The sequence below is a fragment of the Microtus oregoni genome, unplaced genomic scaffold (genome assembly GCF_018167655.1).
Source record: "Microtus oregoni isolate MIOR12 unplaced genomic scaffold, Mior012 000045F_ref0000178, whole genome shotgun sequence".
In the NCBI taxonomy this organism is placed as follows: Eukaryota; Metazoa; Chordata; class Mammalia; order Rodentia; family Cricetidae; genus Microtus; species Microtus oregoni.
The window spans coordinates 15,286,070-15,303,311 of record NW_024543219.1 but is presented as its reverse complement, the minus strand read 5'-3'; the positions used below and the strand labels follow the sequence as shown (position 1 = coordinate 15,303,311).

At 47.4% G+C, this 17,242-nt stretch overlaps 1 protein-coding gene and 1 non-coding gene across 3 annotated transcripts; one reads left to right on the top strand and one right to left on the bottom strand.

Annotated features, from left to right (window-relative positions):
* Positions 1 to 781: 781 nt before the first annotated feature.
* Positions 782 to 10,135, top strand: Otx2 (orthodenticle homeobox 2). Of its 2 annotated transcripts, none has more exons than XM_041634138.1 (5): positions 782 to 901; positions 1,057 to 1,129; positions 5,473 to 5,688; positions 6,623 to 6,774; positions 8,525 to 10,135. In XM_041634138.1, the coding sequence occupies exons 3-5, from the start codon at positions 5,592 to 5,594 to the stop codon at positions 9,143 to 9,145; spliced, it is 870 nt and encodes a 289-aa protein (XP_041490072.1). In that variant the 5' UTR covers positions 782 to 901; positions 1,057 to 1,129; positions 5,473 to 5,591; the 3' UTR covers positions 9,146 to 10,135. The 2 variants fall into 2 exon arrangements, with proteins under 2 accessions (XP_041490072.1, XP_041490071.1); XM_041634137.1 differs by having other exon boundaries at positions 6,599 to 6,774.
* Positions 10,136 to 15,067: 4,932 nt separating this feature from the next.
* On the bottom strand, positions 15,068 to 15,174 carry LOC121435156. Its single transcript, XR_005972544.1, has one exon. It is a non-coding gene; the product is annotated as a U6 spliceosomal RNA (small nuclear RNA).
* Positions 15,175 to 17,242: the final 2,068 nt, after the last annotated feature.

Here is a 17,242-nt window from a genome sequence, read left to right as displayed (position 1 = left end):
CACACCCGAGAGATTTGAAATAGCCCCTCTTTGGCTCACAACCAGCCTTGGGGGTAGATTTGGGAGTTGGCGATTTTTTTTTCCATCTTGCTCTGGGCTTCTCAAACTGAAAAATCAAGCAAGGAAACCCAGAGCTCCGAGACCGGGAGTTATTCGTAAGGGGTTGAAGAACACCGAGGATAGTGAGGTTTCCAAATAATTAGTTCACAGCCTTGTGGATTTATCTCTGTCTTCACTGAATGTCCACACCTCAGTCCCGGCTTCCTTCCTCATAGGCTTTTCTCTCGGCGCCGTCTAGCCCTGTTTATGGGGACACAGTCGTATTTTTAAGCGTCAGCCTGAGTTTGAGGGAACCTGCTAATGTTGGAGTCAAAAATCGGTTACCTCCCCTCCCACCCTTTCCGGTTTTGATTTAAATCTTTTCACTTTCCTGTCTTACGTGGTTTTGCTGTCCTTTCCCTAAAATAAAAACGAAAAACGAGGACAAGAAAGGGGTGTAAAGGAAGAAAAGACCGAAGGGGAAGGCCTTCCTGTCCATCGTTCTAATTATACAATTAGTTCACATGCTCCGGCCCATAACGTATATTTTAAGGGCAGCCCAATGTTTTTAAGAACGTTCTGGTAGTGTCGGAGGCCTGGATTTGTTGCCTGCTCTTCCCCCCGTGCAGCAGCGGCCTGTTTTCCTCCCCCTGTTGTGTGTTTTTATTATTTTCCCTCTGGCTTAGATGTGTCAATCATTCTCTCCCTGCCATTGGTTGGAGAGTTTGCGTCAAAAAGTTGCCAGAGAGGCGCTTTCTCAGCAAATCTCCCTGAGAGCGGAACCTTCCTCAGCTCCAACTCAGCCTCCACTGTTATTAAAAATAAAAAATCGCTAGAGCTGCTCGGTCGCCACGTCTACTTTGTACGTATCGTAGACGGACACACGCTGTTTACAACTCTCATTTTCTCTTCTCTAAAAAAAAGGAGTACTTTTTTTTTTTTTTTGCTTATGTTTGACTTTTTATGGAAGGGTGAAGACTACAAGGTTTTTAACTGAATACTCTTGGTTTCTTCTAGGATAGCTGGCTATTTGGAATTTTGAAGGATAATTTGATTTTTTTTCTTTTCTCACCTCCAATGTGGCTGTAAGGTAAGTGTCCGTCTGTCTTGTCTATGGCGCTTTGTGTTCCCCAGTCTGCAGGGACTCCCCGCACCTCCAATAGACGTTCTTGTGCAACTCTGAGGATGTAGAGTTCCTCTCTAGATGGTGTATTTTTTTTTCTAGGAGAATTTTAAGGCGAAATAATGGCCATCAGGAAAATTTAAAGATCTGTAGAAGAGGGCGGGAGTGGGAGGGAGCGAGAGCGCGTGCTTCTGGGGGTCACCGCTGCGGCGGAACGTCGTGAAAATCCTACGAGTCTAATCTGGGGTGTTGGGGAGGGATTTTGTTCTTATGACCACGCTATTCATGGCTTCTCCTCGCGAGCTTTGTATTTTGGCCCCTTGGTTAGCTGGAGTCCTTAGGTTTGATCCCAAGGACGTTTTTAGAGTCTGCGACAAAATGATCCTTGTGCACGTACCTAGGTTGGTAAATTCAAACAATGCTAATAATGTGGGCGCTTCCGAAGGCCGGTGAGCCGGAAGCCTGGCTCCTCGGTCAGTCGGCTGGGACCTCGCGGGTTGTCTCTTGAGCCCCCAGTCAGCTGCCCGTGCCGAAATCCGAGCGGATAACCGAGGCGGGAGCGCTGGCGTCTGGTTACTCCCGCGCTGCCTGAGCTCCCTTCTTTCGTCCCCTCTTCACCTAGCCTAGAGCAGCTCGGCTCGGCGCCTCTTAAAGCTTCTAGGGCTCTTCAATTCTTACATCACTCCCTCCTTATCCCTCGGGGTGCAGCCCCCCCACCCTTGGCACTGCACACTGTGGTCGTTGTCCCCGGGACAGATCACCAGGCCGAGACCACTAGTTAGACAGGGTTTTAAATGCGACTTTGCCGGGGGTAGTTCAGGGCACGCGCGTCGCAGCCTCTGCGCGCACCTAGGACGGTCAAAAGTGGGGGTGAGCGCCTGACTGCTCCCAGTCAGCAAGACCGGAATTTCTCCTCTGAGATCTGGGCTTCTCGGTCGTTCTGGGTTTGGGGTAGCGTCGTGGGCCGCTGCGCCCTCACGTAGAGCCTTCTCAAGCTCAGGGACAATAATGGGGGTCCTGGGTCAAGGCCGGCCTCTGCTCTCGGCCTGCCTATGAAGAACCATCAGAAGGTCCCCACTAACACCCGGCCTGGCCGATGACGGGTCGCGCGGCAAACTCCGAAGAAGTGGCGGTGTTTGATGCGTTCAAGTGACTATTGAAAGCTAGGGCCCTATTTCGCGACACTTTTTTCTGGAAACCCTAGAGCCCCTATCCGGACACGTCCTTTATAGAGAGAAGCAGTGTGCGGACAGAAGGCCCAGACGCGTGGACCTGCGGTGGTTGGTACACCACTTGGGGAGGGGACCCGGAGAGGAGCTTGAAACTGTGTCCTCCATCTCAGAGCTTTGGGAATGGGTCAGGATTTCGCCGGCTCACTTCGGGTCTTTTTCTGGTCACCGAAAGTTCTTAGCACAAGAGTGGAGTTGAGCAAACTCCTTCACCAAAGTAAGGTAGACTTCCAGGCCTCTCCTTCCCAACCTAGCATCCGGGCTTCTCCAAACTGTAATTAATAATCAAGACCAACCATTTTGGCAAACCTCTTTCTCCTTCCCTCGCGGATGGTGAAGTAGTTGATTCCCCGAGGCCAGAAACTCTCACTTGAGTTAACCCGGCAGAGGCAAGCGCGGCTGTTTTCCAAATGTCCGCGTACATTCCTCCCCCCAGTTCTTGGTCCTCTTCCCTGCCGCAGGCCAATCACCAGTGCACGTAGTTTTGTTTCCTCTACATCATGCAGAAAATTAATCAGCCAGGACGAGAAGCAGGGCTGAGCACGACCGCCTGTAATTAAGGGACGTGTGCCCCTCGGATTATCTCGTTAGTTTATCAAGAAAACATTTATTATAATTAATTCTCGGACGAGGTAATTATTATTGAGCGAGGAACAGCAACTGGTAGATGGGCTTCTTGGAAGAAGAAAAAAAAAACACTAAGGAGGAGGGGGTATAGAGGGGGAAGCGACAGATTGCACGAATTGACCGTTAGATATAAGGCTGCGCAGGCCGGCGCAGGCAGTGGAGAGGGACCCTGGGCGTCAGGGCTGTTGATCTGCGGCGCTGCAGGGCAGGGACGCCGGACCTAGTCGCTTGGAGGTGAGGGCACTCGGGGACTCGCCACGCTACCGCCGTTTCCTCCTAGGTATGCGCTCTCAGAAGCCACCTCGCCTCGCGGTCACATTAAGTCTTAAGTCTTAGAAGGGCGTCCCCACCCCCACCCCTCTTTGCACTGTGCGTGGAGAGGAAGCTGTGTGGAATCCTTACCGGACTGAAAGTTAGATGGAAGGGCCCGCAGCCGTCTTCTTCTGTCTGCGTTTATTATCTAGGTTGGCTGTGAAGAAGTTCCCGCGGTTTGGGTTTTCTCCCGTTTTTTTTCCCCCAGTAGGAAAAGTGAGAACAGGTTACCATGAGATTGTGAACCATTTTGACTCTCCAGGAAGGATCTCCTTTATGGTGGAACGTAGACAGGCGTTTATCAAAAGATGTGTTTAGGCATTTCTAATTGGGTGGAAGCTAGGCCCGTAAATACATTTCCCCATCTTAACATCAGATATGATTTTTGGTTCCTATACTTTTGGTTCAGAACTTTTTCAAGGGGGTAAGGATGTTTTCAAAAACTTCCACTTTAGAGTAGAGACCATCTAAATAAGCAATGACTGTGTTTAAATAGTGTTAACTTTCACAGCCCCAAACAGCTGGCTCTTAGGAGGAGGAATATAGTGTTGTTGTTGTTTTTTAAGAGCAACTAGCTGTGCCAGTAATAATCCAGTTCTTTAAGGAGGACATTTAAGAAATCACATTTTAGGGTGGGAAAACGTGACTTGTGTTCTGAATTTAAATCAGGAAGAAGTCGCAGTTGTTGAGTTCTGTTTGAGAAACTTTTGCCTTGGTCTGTTAAGTGAGGTAAATATGAAAATCTACCGTCCTTAAATTTATTAGAATTTCATTATGAAGGTTAAAAAAAAAAAGATAACTCACAATCTTGTAGCCGCCATTTTGAGGAAAGTTTCTAAGAGTGTCAAAGTTTCCAAGCAGAGATTTTGGTAAAATAGGTGCCGAGTTTTAGGAAAATAAAAGCCAGTCTTGGATGCTGCCTGCCTATATTAACATAGCTCTGGGAGAGGGGACTCAGCAAAGGAACAGAAATAACTTTTCCTTTTCTTTCAAGCTCTTTTTTGTGTATAATTATAGTAAACTTGGAAGGTAGAGAGAAATCCTATTAGTTTCATAGGATTTGAATGTTTATCTATTTCGAACCTAAAATGTGGGAATCTGGTGCAGCCTCTGAGAACCCCAAATCCCCTAAAATCTGCCTCCCCCAGGATCTGCAACTCCTTATCAAAATCAACATGGAAGCAGCTTGCCCTACCAAAGTATCCCTTCCCACTTGCAAAATGTGGGGGCCTACTGTTTTTTCTGATTGGTGTCTAACTTCAACATTTCTGGCAAGCCCCATTCCAAGCCTGAAGACTTCCCCCCCCCCAGTATGTTTAAATTAGATATTTGATGGGTGTCACTTAAAAGTTAAATACTTGTTTGTTTAGCTATAGTTCTTTAGACACATATAATCAAGGTCCTACAAAACCCTAATAAATCTGTTACTTACCTCAAAATCTAATTATCCAGACTACTAATTAGGTGAAAATGGTTACTGGAAATGACTTCAAAAGTGGAATCATAATGGTCGGGCAGTTTTCTCAAGTTTGTTCTTCAGCAAGTTGGTATTTTAAATGTTAAATGCATTTACATTTTAGATTCACAGCAGTTGAAAGTGGTAATAAAAAAAAAGCTAAGATAATTAAAAATCTCTGCCAGGGAAAGGCAACTGTCTGGGAAGAGGTAGATTTCTTGAATTGTTTCTTTGTTTCTCACCAATGGTCTTTGTTATCAGCATTATTTATTTAGCCAAAGAGTTCTTTGTCTCTGCAAATGGCCCCAATCAAGTTTTGTTTGAGACAATTAGCTAGTGCCAGCCAATGAGTCCTATGCAAATGTTGGGATAGGAATGTAATGTGTGCATTTGGAAGCTTGGGGTTTTGTTCTTGGGGAAGGCAGATTGTAATTGCTTTCCTTGGGTCTTTTTTTTTTTAAGTTTAGGGTGGGGGTGGGGAAGACAGGTTTATCTGGTCTCGCTCCAACCCCTCTAGTTTTGGAGTTGCTGGGGGCTGGGGGGACGGCGGGGGGCGCATCTGCAACTCCTTTTAAAGCCAGTGTCTAGCGTCGCCCTGGCTCTTTTTAGTTAGTGATGGAACGCGGAGGAAGCTGCTCACTCACAAGCAGTAAACCAGCACCTCTGTTTGTTTGCTTTGCCCTCAGTTCCATCGCTTCAAACCCACCCACCAAGGACCCTGACCCTGTCCACTCCAGGCGAATCGAGACCGTCCGGCTGGGTCCCCCCAATTTGGGCCGACTTTGCACCTCCAAACAACCTTAGCATGATGTCTTATCTAAAGCAACCGCCTTACGCAGTCAATGGGCTGAGTCTGACCACTTCGGGTATGGACTTGCTACATCCCTCCGTGGGGTACCCGGGTAAGTGAGTCCCGCGGCATTCTCGACGCCCTTCCCCATGCTCGCCTCCCAGGAGCTCCCAAGTTGGAGGGCTCACTGCCCTCACTCAAGCTCCACTCTTGTTTTCCTTTCACGAAGCAGCCGAGAGCTACCGGGCATTTACTGACCCAGGAGGGAACAAGAGGCTGGAAAGAGACGAGTCTGGGGTCCGAAGCAGTCACAGAAAATCTCACTGCTCCATTCTTAATTAGAGTGGCTTGGGGACACTCATTGGACAGGGTCGTGGAAGGTTGTTGACCTTGTCACTTGAGCATTCTCTCGCCTACTCTGCACGCCCAGTTCCTAGCTAGTACCGCCCGGGGAGCAATCGAATTTTCTCCCCCTACGGTCCTCTACAGTTCTCCAGGCCTTGCCTGGGGCTTCCGGTACCTCCAGGCCCCCTCCCTTTAATCCTTAGAGGTGTGGCTTCCCTCCAGGTGCTAGCCATTTTCTTTCCCCGGCACGTCGCCCCTCACCAAATACTCAAAAGTCTGAACTCTTGTTGCATTTTAAAGATGCACGAACAAAGGTCCTTGCGGGGCTAAAATACCGTGGGAACTGGGAACTGGCTCCACTATTGCTGCGTCATTTCCAGCCGCTGGTCCTTTCAGAGCCTCTAACTTTATTAGACAGCCGTTTCTGTTGATAGTATGGTCCGGCGGTTGTTTCTTGTTTGTTTCCAGAATCGGACGTGGGAGTGGGAATTGTTTTACTCAGTTTATTTTGCTATCTCTCCAAGCGTTGATTCGTAGTCTGCGGGGGTGCAGTGTGCTGCGAGGTTCTGGGGTGGAGGTCGGGGGTCCTTGGTAGGAATGCGGTGGGAGGTGGAGGTGTGGGAGTCGTGACCCAGGCAAAAGTGCTGTGACTGAGAAACTGCTCCCCCACCCTAAAGGGCCCTGGGCTTCTTGTCCTGCAGCCACCCCCCGGAAACAGCGGCGGGAGAGGACTACATTCACCAGGGCACAGCTGGACGTGTTGGAAGCTCTATTTGCCAAGACCCGGTACCCAGACATCTTCATGCGAGAAGAGGTGGCGCTGAAAATCAACTTGCCCGAGTCCAGGGTACAGGTAGGGCAGATGTCGAGACGCTGTCTTTCCTGAGCCTGCCCTCTCTGAAGTTTGGTGTGTACTGGCTACACACTTTCAGGAGCTAGTGAACTATTCTCCTTTTGCTTCCCGTCCGTGCTTAATTCTATTACCCAGGGTCTTCTGGCCTGGTTGCAAGGTAAGAGTAGCAAATTCAGCTGCAAACACCAAGTCCTAGAACCTTTGGGGTTCAGAGTCCCCTGAAGTTCCAGGTCCAGTCGAGGGCAAATTTCAAGGTTAGTCGTGTGGTCCTTGTGTGGACATCCTCTTCTTGAACTTTGTGTGTGGGAAACGGCCATGGAGTAGAGCTCCTTAACAGTCCAAAAGAAATTTTTTTTTTTAAGTACATGGAAAAACTAGCAAATGAATATGTGTGGGGTTGGCTTACTGAGGACAGGACACAGTTTCTAGCTCTGTCAATTAACAGATAAAATTTTATATTCTTACTATCTGGAAAGATATCCCCATTTCTTGCTCTAGCTCCCTCCATATTTTACTTGGAAAGGGAGAAAGATCAACTCCCTCTTGACTGGAGAGTAAGTCCTATATGGAACTCTTTGGTGTTTGGCACCTCATCTACACACACAGGACACTCTCCTTTGGGTAGGACATGTTTTTGAAATTGTCAGACCTCACTGTGAACTACAAAGCAGAAAACAGGAGTTTTCAAAGTGGGCTGGAAAAAAATTTAGCACTTGTAATTCTTGACCCAAAGCCTTCCCTGAAAACAAACTGACTCAGGGTGATTAGTGGAGCTGAGCTTGGCCTTGGGGGCACCGCAGTGACAACAACGTGCAAATGGAGAACCCCTTCAACACAGAGTAAGCAAGGACCTGTAGCCAGTGCCATGCTTTTAATCCCAGCACAAGGGAGATAGACAAGTGGATTTCTTTGAGTCCCAGGCTAGCTTGGTCTACAGAACAAGTTCCAGGACAACCAACCCCCTCCCCCTCAAGGACCTTTAGCTAAGTCAAACGCCAGCAGTTTCTGTCATAAGTTCCTGCCTTGCAGAGGATGCACAAGGGTGGTAAAGGGAATTTTCAGAGTGGCAAAGTTTTTCAGGTGAACAAATCAGTGAGTCGGTGTAGCGAACAGAGTGTGCCGGGCGTGAATGAAGGCACAGCCTCGAGTCTTGAAGACTCGTTTTGAGGGCTGCCTTTGAGTTCAAAGCAGAAGCCACACAAGTCCTTTCATTCAGTACAAAGTGTCTTTCAGCAGACACTGGCTCAGATCTCCTCCCCAGGAGCATGTCTTCTTGGAGATTTCTTTCATGCATCTAAGAGAGACAAAATGTTAGGTCGTGGAGGCAGCCTTCCTGTTAGCTGTTGCTTCCTGGACGGTGCAATGTATACTGATTGAACTAAAAGTCTGCTCTTGGTGGCATGTAGCACCAGACTGCTTCCTTCTGAAAGACATAGATATCGTCTATTTTGAGGTCATCCCAAAATACATTTAGGTCTCTCTCTTCTCTCTGTGCAGAAGAGGTGAAATAGGGAAGCAAGGTAGAGAAGTTTTAGCTTACAATTAAGAGTGATTATCTTAAATTCTGGATGATTAGGTTGTGTAGGTTGACTTTCCATCAACTGGGGAGATGTAGGTGGAAGAACCTTGTGAGTCAGTGGTCTCTAACAACAAAGGAAATTGTCTGATCATTTGGCCATGCAATCTAGGACCACTCTTGACCTTATGGAGTTTTTATGACCACATTAAAGAAGTTTCTTTCCCTTTCAAGGTATGGTTTAAGAACCGAAGAGCTAAGTGCCGCCAACAACAGCAGCAGCAACAGAATGGAGGTCAAAACAAAGTGAGACCTGCCAAAAAGAAGACCTCTCCAGCTCGGGAAGTGAGTTCTGAGAGTGGAACCAGTGGCCAGTTCACTCCCCCCTCTAGTACCTCAGTCCCAACCATTGCCAGCAGCAGTGCTCCTGTGTCTATCTGGAGCCCAGCTTCCATCTCCCCACTGTCAGACCCCTTGTCCACCTCCTCCTCCTGCATGCAAAGGTCCTATCCTATGACCTATACTCAGGCTTCAGGTTATAGTCAAGGATATTCTGGCTCAACTTCCTACTTTGGGGGCATGGACTGTGGATCTTATTTGACCCCTATGCATCACCAGCTTCCTGGACCGGGGGCCACACTCAGTCCCATGGGTACCAATGCAGTTACCAGCCATCTCAATCAGTCCCCAGCTTCTCTTTCCACCCAGGGATATGGAGCTTCAAGCTTGGGTTTTAACTCAACCACTGATTGCTTGGATTATAAGGACCAAACTGCCTCCTGGAAGCTTAACTTCAATGCTGACTGCTTGGATTATAAAGATCAGACATCCTCGTGGAAATTCCAGGTTTTGTGAAGACCTGTAGAACCTATTTTTGTGGGTGATTTTTAAATATGCTGGGCTGGACATTCCAGTTTTAGCCAGGCATTGGTTAAAAGAGTTAGATGGGATGATGCTCAGACTCCTGATCAAAGTTCCCGAGAGGCATAGAAGGAAAAATGAAGGGCCTTAGAGGGGCCTATCAACCAGCAACCTGAAATGGACAAACCAATCATAAGATTCTGTCATAGTTCTAAATCATTGGTTTTTCTGATTTGCAAATGATTTATCAAATATATTCTAGTCACATGCAACCAAACATCACTCAAAATAGAAATATCAAACCAAACTAGGTTATGAGGGAAGGGAGAGAAGGCCCAACCCTTCAAAGCCAGAGGTGTTTTAGCCAATCCTTGGTGGAATCTCAGAAATGGACAGTTCCCAGACTTATTCACGGTTCATGACCAACTGGTAGCTGGCACTGAAAACCTTTTCAGGGCTGTGTGAATTGTGCGACTGATTGTCCTAGATGCACTACTTTATTTAAAAAAAATAATGTTCATAAGGAGTCAATATGTAGTTTAAGAGACAATCAGTGTGTGTCTTATATAAATGGTACATCTGTGGTTTTTAATCTGTGCTAGACTTCAAAACTGTGATCTCCTGTTATTGTATGCAACCTTGAACTCCACCTATGCAGGGGTTCTTCTGTGATTAAATAGGTTATAATTGTAAGCAAAATTCAGAGCAACTGAATACTGTTCTAGAAAGATTACCTTTGGCTGGAGGTGAGCTGCCCTGCTGTCTCTGGTCAAGGATCGAGTAGTAGCAAAAGGACCCTGATTCGTCCGTAATTTAATGTTGGTAAGCCTGGCAGTAAAAAGACATTGATCAATTGCTCTGACCCTGATGAATTTTAAACCGAGATCATTGTCATTTATGCTTGCAGATGTTAACTGGAAGTTATATATGCATAAACCCTTTCGCCCTGGAATTGGCAGATATGTATAATTATATTAAAATGGTTCTAGCACAACACTGGGTCTAGTTTAATTTTATACCATTGCTTATGAATGAAAAGCCTGTATTCAGCCTCACCTTCTTCTGTGTTTATTGAAGTCAGTGACTTTGTTTCCTATGCTTTCCCTTTGGCTGAACAACTTGGTTTGTGAGCTGACTTCCCTCAGGATTGCTCCACATGGAAGTGGCAGCTCCCAATCACCCTGTCCTCCCTGCAGGAGCTTGAGTCATTTGGTAGGCGCTTGGTTGAGGTGTTTTTTAGATAGATTAGTTTATGTGTGTGCGTGTCTGTATGTTTAGGGGGAAACTGGAGTATCTCAGAAAAAGAGTATGGCAAGAATTTCTTGTTTCAGTTCTCTAAGGACATTTTTTTTCCTTTAAAAGAAAGATGAGGTAAACATGAGTGTAATCAGAATCTGAAAGCAACTCAGGCAGAAATGATTTCTGAACAAAAGAGTTTCAGAAAACTTTAAAAACCCATAATTTCAGTAGTTGAACACAAGGCATCCTGGTCAGTGTGTGTGCGCCCTGGGGAAAGGGGTCCCTTTTTTTTTTTTTTTTATTGTAGGAGTTACCAGAAAAGATAAATGGCCAATGATTGTGGTACTCCTTGGGGAAAAAAAAAAAAAAACTAGTCAATTTCATCTTAAACTTCTTACGTTCTTAAAATTTGACCAAATTCAATGACTCTTGATTGTAACTCTATAAATGAAGGTTAGCTGTTGCAACCCTTTTGTTTTCTGGTTATTTAGTTTCCCATCTCCGCTGTACTCTTAAATCTCACCTAATCTTGGCCTAAAGAGTCAAGTCGTTTTACTGCTAAATAAAACAGTATTTTGCAGCCATCATAACTGCAGAGCTGGATAGCTAGATCCTCCTGGACCTGGAGGTAATTCATCTTCTGTAGTCTTCCCTGAAGGGATATTGGGGACCCAGGGTCTTTAGGTTTCCCAGATCTAGTGTTTTTTTTTTTTTTTTTTTTTTTTTTTTTTTTTTTTTTTTTTTTTTTTTTTTAACGCTGCACGTTTTTCCGTGCAATAGTAAAGTAACTCCTAAGGAACCAATCTCTCAGATTGCCATTGGTTTTCAGGAAATCTTAGCAAGAACAGGATGAGTATCTGGCAAGCTTAGGGCTTACTCAGCAATGAGTCGGTTTCTTCAGGGTCTGAACACGAAGTTAAAGGAGGTCTCTAAAACCAATTTTTCCATCACTTCTGCACAACTTCGTTTAACTGAGACCACACAGTTCAATTGCTTTGAATGAACTCGCAAAGTAGAAAGGATTTCCCACGATCAAAGGGAAACGGGAGCGAATGGGAAGCTAGCATTGGCTTAAAGATATCCAGAGTTCTGATCGCCACTCCTAATCAAGACTGGGTTTAATGAAGTTAATGAAGTCCCATACTGCTTGATAGTTGGTACTGAAATGACTCGCCTCCAAATGAGTCAGGGAGTCGCTTAATCGGAAGCCAGCGGGCGATACGACCTTCGTTTGGGAGGGCAGAGGTGAGGTGTGGGGGACAGACTGGCTTTTCAAAGCTTGTGTCCAACCTTTCTCGCTCTTACAAATATGCCTAGCCCTTTGGATTTCACCTTGGTATAGTGTTCCCTTCATAGATAAGAAGAGAAATTCAATCAGGCTAATTAAGTTCTGGCTTTCGAAACCTCCAGGTTTATTTAGAAAATGGTCGTTTCCTCAACTCCTCCGGGCTCCTAATCGCACATCTGTGTCTGCGTGTCCCTACCCACCCCTCCACTCAAATATCGGGAAAGAACAGCTGCGGAGGCCGGGCGCAACTTCCAGAAACAGCCTGGTACCCTGGTTGGTCGAGGCAGCCCACCGAATGCCTCGGACCCTCTTTCTTCAGGGCTGCCCTTCCCAGCAACAGAGGCTTGCTAGGAAAATCGTCCCAGCTGTGCCCGGGGGATCAGAGTTGGGGCGGGGGCTCTGGGCTGCATTCGGCCCTGCTGGTGTTGAAGGCTCTGGCCTAGCCAAGTGGCTGTCTTTTCTCGTGGGGCTCCCGCAAGGTCCCGGACTTCACTCCAGACTAGCAGGTCCCTTCAACCCAGTCCCCATACCTGGAGAGCACGAGGCGTCGCCGCCAGGGCCAGGGGGAGCGCGACCCTGCCCTGCCACGCCCGCAGCCACTGAACCCTAGTGGGGTGGGTGTCGTTGGGATATTTTAAGCCCAGCGGAGTTCAGGGGTCAAGGCAATTTCGGGGTTTGGAAAGCAATTTGGGAGGCAAGCGTTCTGCGTCCGAGCGACCTGTATTCTGCGTACCGGAGGCTGGCGAGTGGCGATCATCAGGCCAGCCCTGCGGAAAGTCGGTCTGGAGGAGACCGGGGATGGCTGGCTTTGCAGGGTTCCGGGAATGGGGGTGGGGGCTGCGCTGCAGGCGACTTGGGAGAGGACAGCTGCTCCAGGAAGCTTGGGGTTAGTTGGTCGCTCGGCTTGAGGGCTCCAGTAGCGCCTCGGACCAGACCGGGGCGCCCAGCTGTGTCTGCCCTTGGGGAATTTCAAGGACAACCAGGTGCTTAGGTAGTGATTACACTGACTTCGAGCCCTCTTTTGATAGCCCGGTACTGACTCGGTAGCTTGAAACTCCTTGGCACCCAGCCTCGTTTCCCCACGAGCGTTGGCTGGTTTGGTTTGGGATCCGGCGCGGCAGCCTAGAGGGTCAGAAGCAAGTTCTGGAATGGGGAAGCGACTCCTTTCGGTGTCATGGATGTCGTCGGGTTGCCAATTCGTCCCATTCCAGTACCTGCAGTGCAGAGGCCTCACACAAGTGCTGGTCTCCAATTAATCAGAAACCGCCAGTCGGACAAACGGAAGTTCAAAGCCGAGAACCTCACACCTGGTGAGAAACTCACTATTGTTATTAAGACAACGCTGTAACCCAAAACCAGGTGTACTGATGTTAGGTGGGGTCTCTTGCAAGCAGAGGTGTGTTTTAATCATGCAAAAGACGTACACAAAGAAGACGGGCATCTCATACAAATAGAAGTAGAAAACAGGATGCAAGACGCTGTGTTCTGTTGGTCCTTGACCTGTGCCTGCATCCTTGCCTTCCTCCTAAACCATCAGGAGGACAGCAGCCCTTTTTATGCCCCTATCACAACATCTGCATACTCATATCTATGAGCAGAGCACTAAGGACCCCTGCTTTTCTAATCCTCTCTCACCCTGTCAGGGCAGGTTGCCCTGATAAACCTGATTCTCCCAGAAACCCCATTTCCACCCTTGGGTTGGTGGGGCATAAAAGTCCAAAGACCATCTGTCTACTCCTGCAAAACCCCTAAGGAGGGCTACCCCGACATTTGGGGGGGATTGGCTGTGAAACTACTGACGATAGGGTTTATCTCAGACAGAATTAACATTACGAGTAAAGCTGTTGTTCACCATGATATTGAGAAACGTGTGGAATTGCTTGGAGCTTCTCCTTCCAACTGCCTGCCAATAGCCATATGACTTGGAGAAGTGTTTTTTAAAATTGTTTTATGCTCAATTCGAACAGGATGTATACAGTATTTGGAAAAGGTAGTTTTGTCTGGTGGCTGCTTTTGAAGGAAACGGAAGCAAGTAACTTGTGTCTGCGGAAGTGGCTGGAGAGGAGGAAGCAGGTAATGCATTTGAAAAGCCTTCTGCTAAGCATAAGCCTTCGCGACCAAAGGAGGTCCCTCCCAAATGCTAAAGAGACTCCATCAGACTTCCCCTCCTGCCAGCACCATGTTTTATGTTTAAGACCCAACCCGCTGTTGACTGCAAACAGACAATAAGCAGATTGAAATAAAGGAGCCCTACGAGGTCCAATCCATTTAGTCAAAGATGACTGTAGGTGCCAGGGCAGCTGCGCCACCATCTTCTGGGGAGGGCAACTTCAAAATGTGTTTTTCTCCTAGAGGGAAAGTCTGATGGCATGGGGTCTAGGACTTAACTTTTACTCCCCAACTTTGTCCACCCTCTACTTCCAGTCCTTAGTGGAAACAATGTTTGAAGAAAACAAATAAACAAGCGGAATAAAAAAGAATCCCATAGCAAACACAATGGTAAGCTAGTAAGGTCTGAACTGCCCTGTGTTGGCTCCAGGAAGGAAGAAGGATGTTCCTGAATCAGATGGAATCCCTTGCCACCCTCCCTGTATTGTCAGAGTCTTAACTGGCCTCTTGCAAGGATGAGAAAGGGATTTAGCTACTGAGTCTACTTGACATCCCTGGGGACCATTTCCACCCTGAGGGCTTCCTTAAAAACAAGGTATCCATTCCTAGCAGGCATTGGGTGCGGTTACTTCCCTTACCCCCTCCCCACACACATTGGACGGCTTGTGAAGGGACCAGCAAATATTCCCTGGGAAACACTGTCCGAGAACCTTTGTTCCCACATCCTCAGGTCACCACTGAAGGGTAAACTCTTAGCGACTGGTATTGGGTCCAGTGAATGCCCATCCCAATCTCACTACCTTAACCTCCATGTAATGTAGCCTCAGACTACATTACAACCAGATAATCAAAACTCGGAGCTATTAAAATGTTTCCAGAACTGCTGGTCACATTTTAGGATCATGAACCATTAATAAAAATCTCCTTAACATTCAAATGGCTGCAAAACGTGTTGATAGCGGATTACTGGGGCCTAATGGGTGTTATGTGGTCACATGGTCTCGATTAGTGAGGTTGGGGAAGGGGTGTCTGACCACTACTCGATTATCAGCTTACAGCTAAATCATCCCTCCCCCCCCCCCCCGCCCCCGCACACTTGCGATGCTCTTAAGAAAAGGAATTGTTCCCATCAAAGCCTGGGCATGTTGTTCATCATTTCACCTCTGAACAACCAGTACTGTTCTGAGAAAGAAGAGGATAAACCTGTGGGCATAAGGTCACCTTCAGATGTAAGGAGGTGGTTTCTGAGCCACTGTCCCTCCCTTCCCTGGTTGTTTTCTTTTAATATGGAGTACTTCATGAATTTGCCTAACATCCTTGCACAGGGGCCAAACTAATCTTTTCTGTAGAGTTCCAATTTTAGTATATGTGCTGTCAAAGCGAGCACCCGTTCCCTGGTTCTTTCTGAAAGACCGGTTTTGGAAGTTCCAAGCCCTTGTGGGGGTTGGGGGGGGGGCGGGACATCGGCGCTCTTAGGTCTTTCTTGGGCTAGTTAGCTTAGAGCTCAACAAGACTGCTTGCTCCTTCCCCGAGCTCTCCCGGAGGGAGCTTTTGAGCGCTGCCACGGTGCGGAAGACCTGATGGAGGAGGCACGAAGGAGTGGGTTCCGGGGCTTTGGGGGAATATTCGGCAAAAGCACCGCTTTCCCTTTCTCCACCCCCACCTTTCACTCAACAAGCCACTGCTGGGAACAGTGCAGACCGCCAAGTCACCTCTGGCTGCAAAGTCAACACTTGCACCCTCCTGGGGACATCCCTTTCCCCCCGGCGCCCCTAAATGACGCTCTGGTCATTTGGAGAGTCTAGAGACCTTACCCAGGGATGGTAGAGAAATATTCAAGTGTCTGAGGGGCAGCTCTCTGGTCAGCTGCATGGTATACTAAAATTATGACCCTCCAAACCTGAGCCTCTGACTGTCACCTTTCTGAGAAAATGGCCTCGAAACGTTAGCGACCTAAATCCCTCTGGCTGCACGTGGTCCAGCCTCCAGGTCCCCCGCGGGGCAGACATTCGTGTTGACTCCACGGAGCAGAGTCGAGAGATGCTGCCCTTGGAGGAGTGAACCGGGATGATCCGGGGGTGGTGGCAGGACGGTGACACCCCCGGATATAGTGATTTTCTCATCCTGCCACGTGGGCCCCAGTACTTTGTGCACCTTAGCACAACCCCAGACCGGCCTGCTAAGGACAGGCTTCCTCCCTCGGCTCCCTGGGGTGAACAGATGCAAGAGCTGAACTAGGTTTGGTTTCAGGGCTCCAGGCCTGCATTGCACCTGCATCCCAGAACCAAGTATTTCAGGGAGGGAGAATACAGTCAGCAATGTCCCTAGTCCTTGCGGAAGTGCGTCCAGCCCAACACCCAGGGCCTAGAGGCGATTGGCTGTGGCTTCCCGTTCCAATTGGAAACCTTACCAGCTGGTGTATGGAGCTGCCTGATATCCAGTGCCAGGGCCCATTTAGACGGCTGGTTTAACGAATTGGCTTAAAACGAAATTTGAGTTAGTGTGTTTGAACAACACCTGGTGCACACGCAGGCCCATTGCTTCTCTACTGATAATCCAAGTACATTTGGTCACCTTTACATTCTTTCTGGTTTGAATAAAATGTATTGCTTAGTAGTAGGAACATTTTAACAGACAAGGGAGATATCTGGGCAACAATGTGATATGTGTGGTGTTCGAGGTTATAATAAATTTCCAAGTGAGGCCACAGCTCAGTTGTGGAACATTTGCCTTGCATATGAAGTCTAGGATTGATTCCTGGTACTGCCTGAAAAAAATAGGAAGGGAGGAAGGGAGAGAGGGAGGGAGGAAGGGAGGGAAGAAGGGAGAAAGCTACATATTTTTTTTAAGTCAATGATAGTCTAGCTCTTTGGTTGATAAAATTGATTTTATTTCGAATTCTTGTCTAAGCTGTCACTTGAAGCTTTAGAGGGCTCATCTATTGGTTACTCACATTTAATAAAAGCATGAATTTTAATTAGTCTTAAAATTGTCCATGGGCTAGGTTCCTCTAATTTAGAGATAGAGGAGGAATAGGAACTTGGCACAAACAGGCATTCATATTTTCAGTTACATATAATTTAAGTTGACTAAACCACTAATTGATTTTGGATCACTTGAAATAGGCACATAAACCAGGCATGATGGTGCTCCCCCTTTAACTCTAGAACATGGGAGGCTAAGGAAGGTGAATCTCTGAGTTTGAGGCCAGCTTGGTCTATAAAGTGTGTTCCAGGACAGTCAGAGCTATATAAAGGAGAGAACTTATCTCAAAAATATAATAAAATGGGCACAGAGCCTCATCCATTCACCTCCTTTCCCCCTTCATGTGTATAGATGAAGTTGTCGAATAGCAATGTAGACTTTAAATAAAAGACACCCAAGTGGTGGGGGAGTTGGTTTGGTAGGTAAAGATGCTTAAGATGCTTGCTGCCTGATGCCCTCAGTTCCAAGGG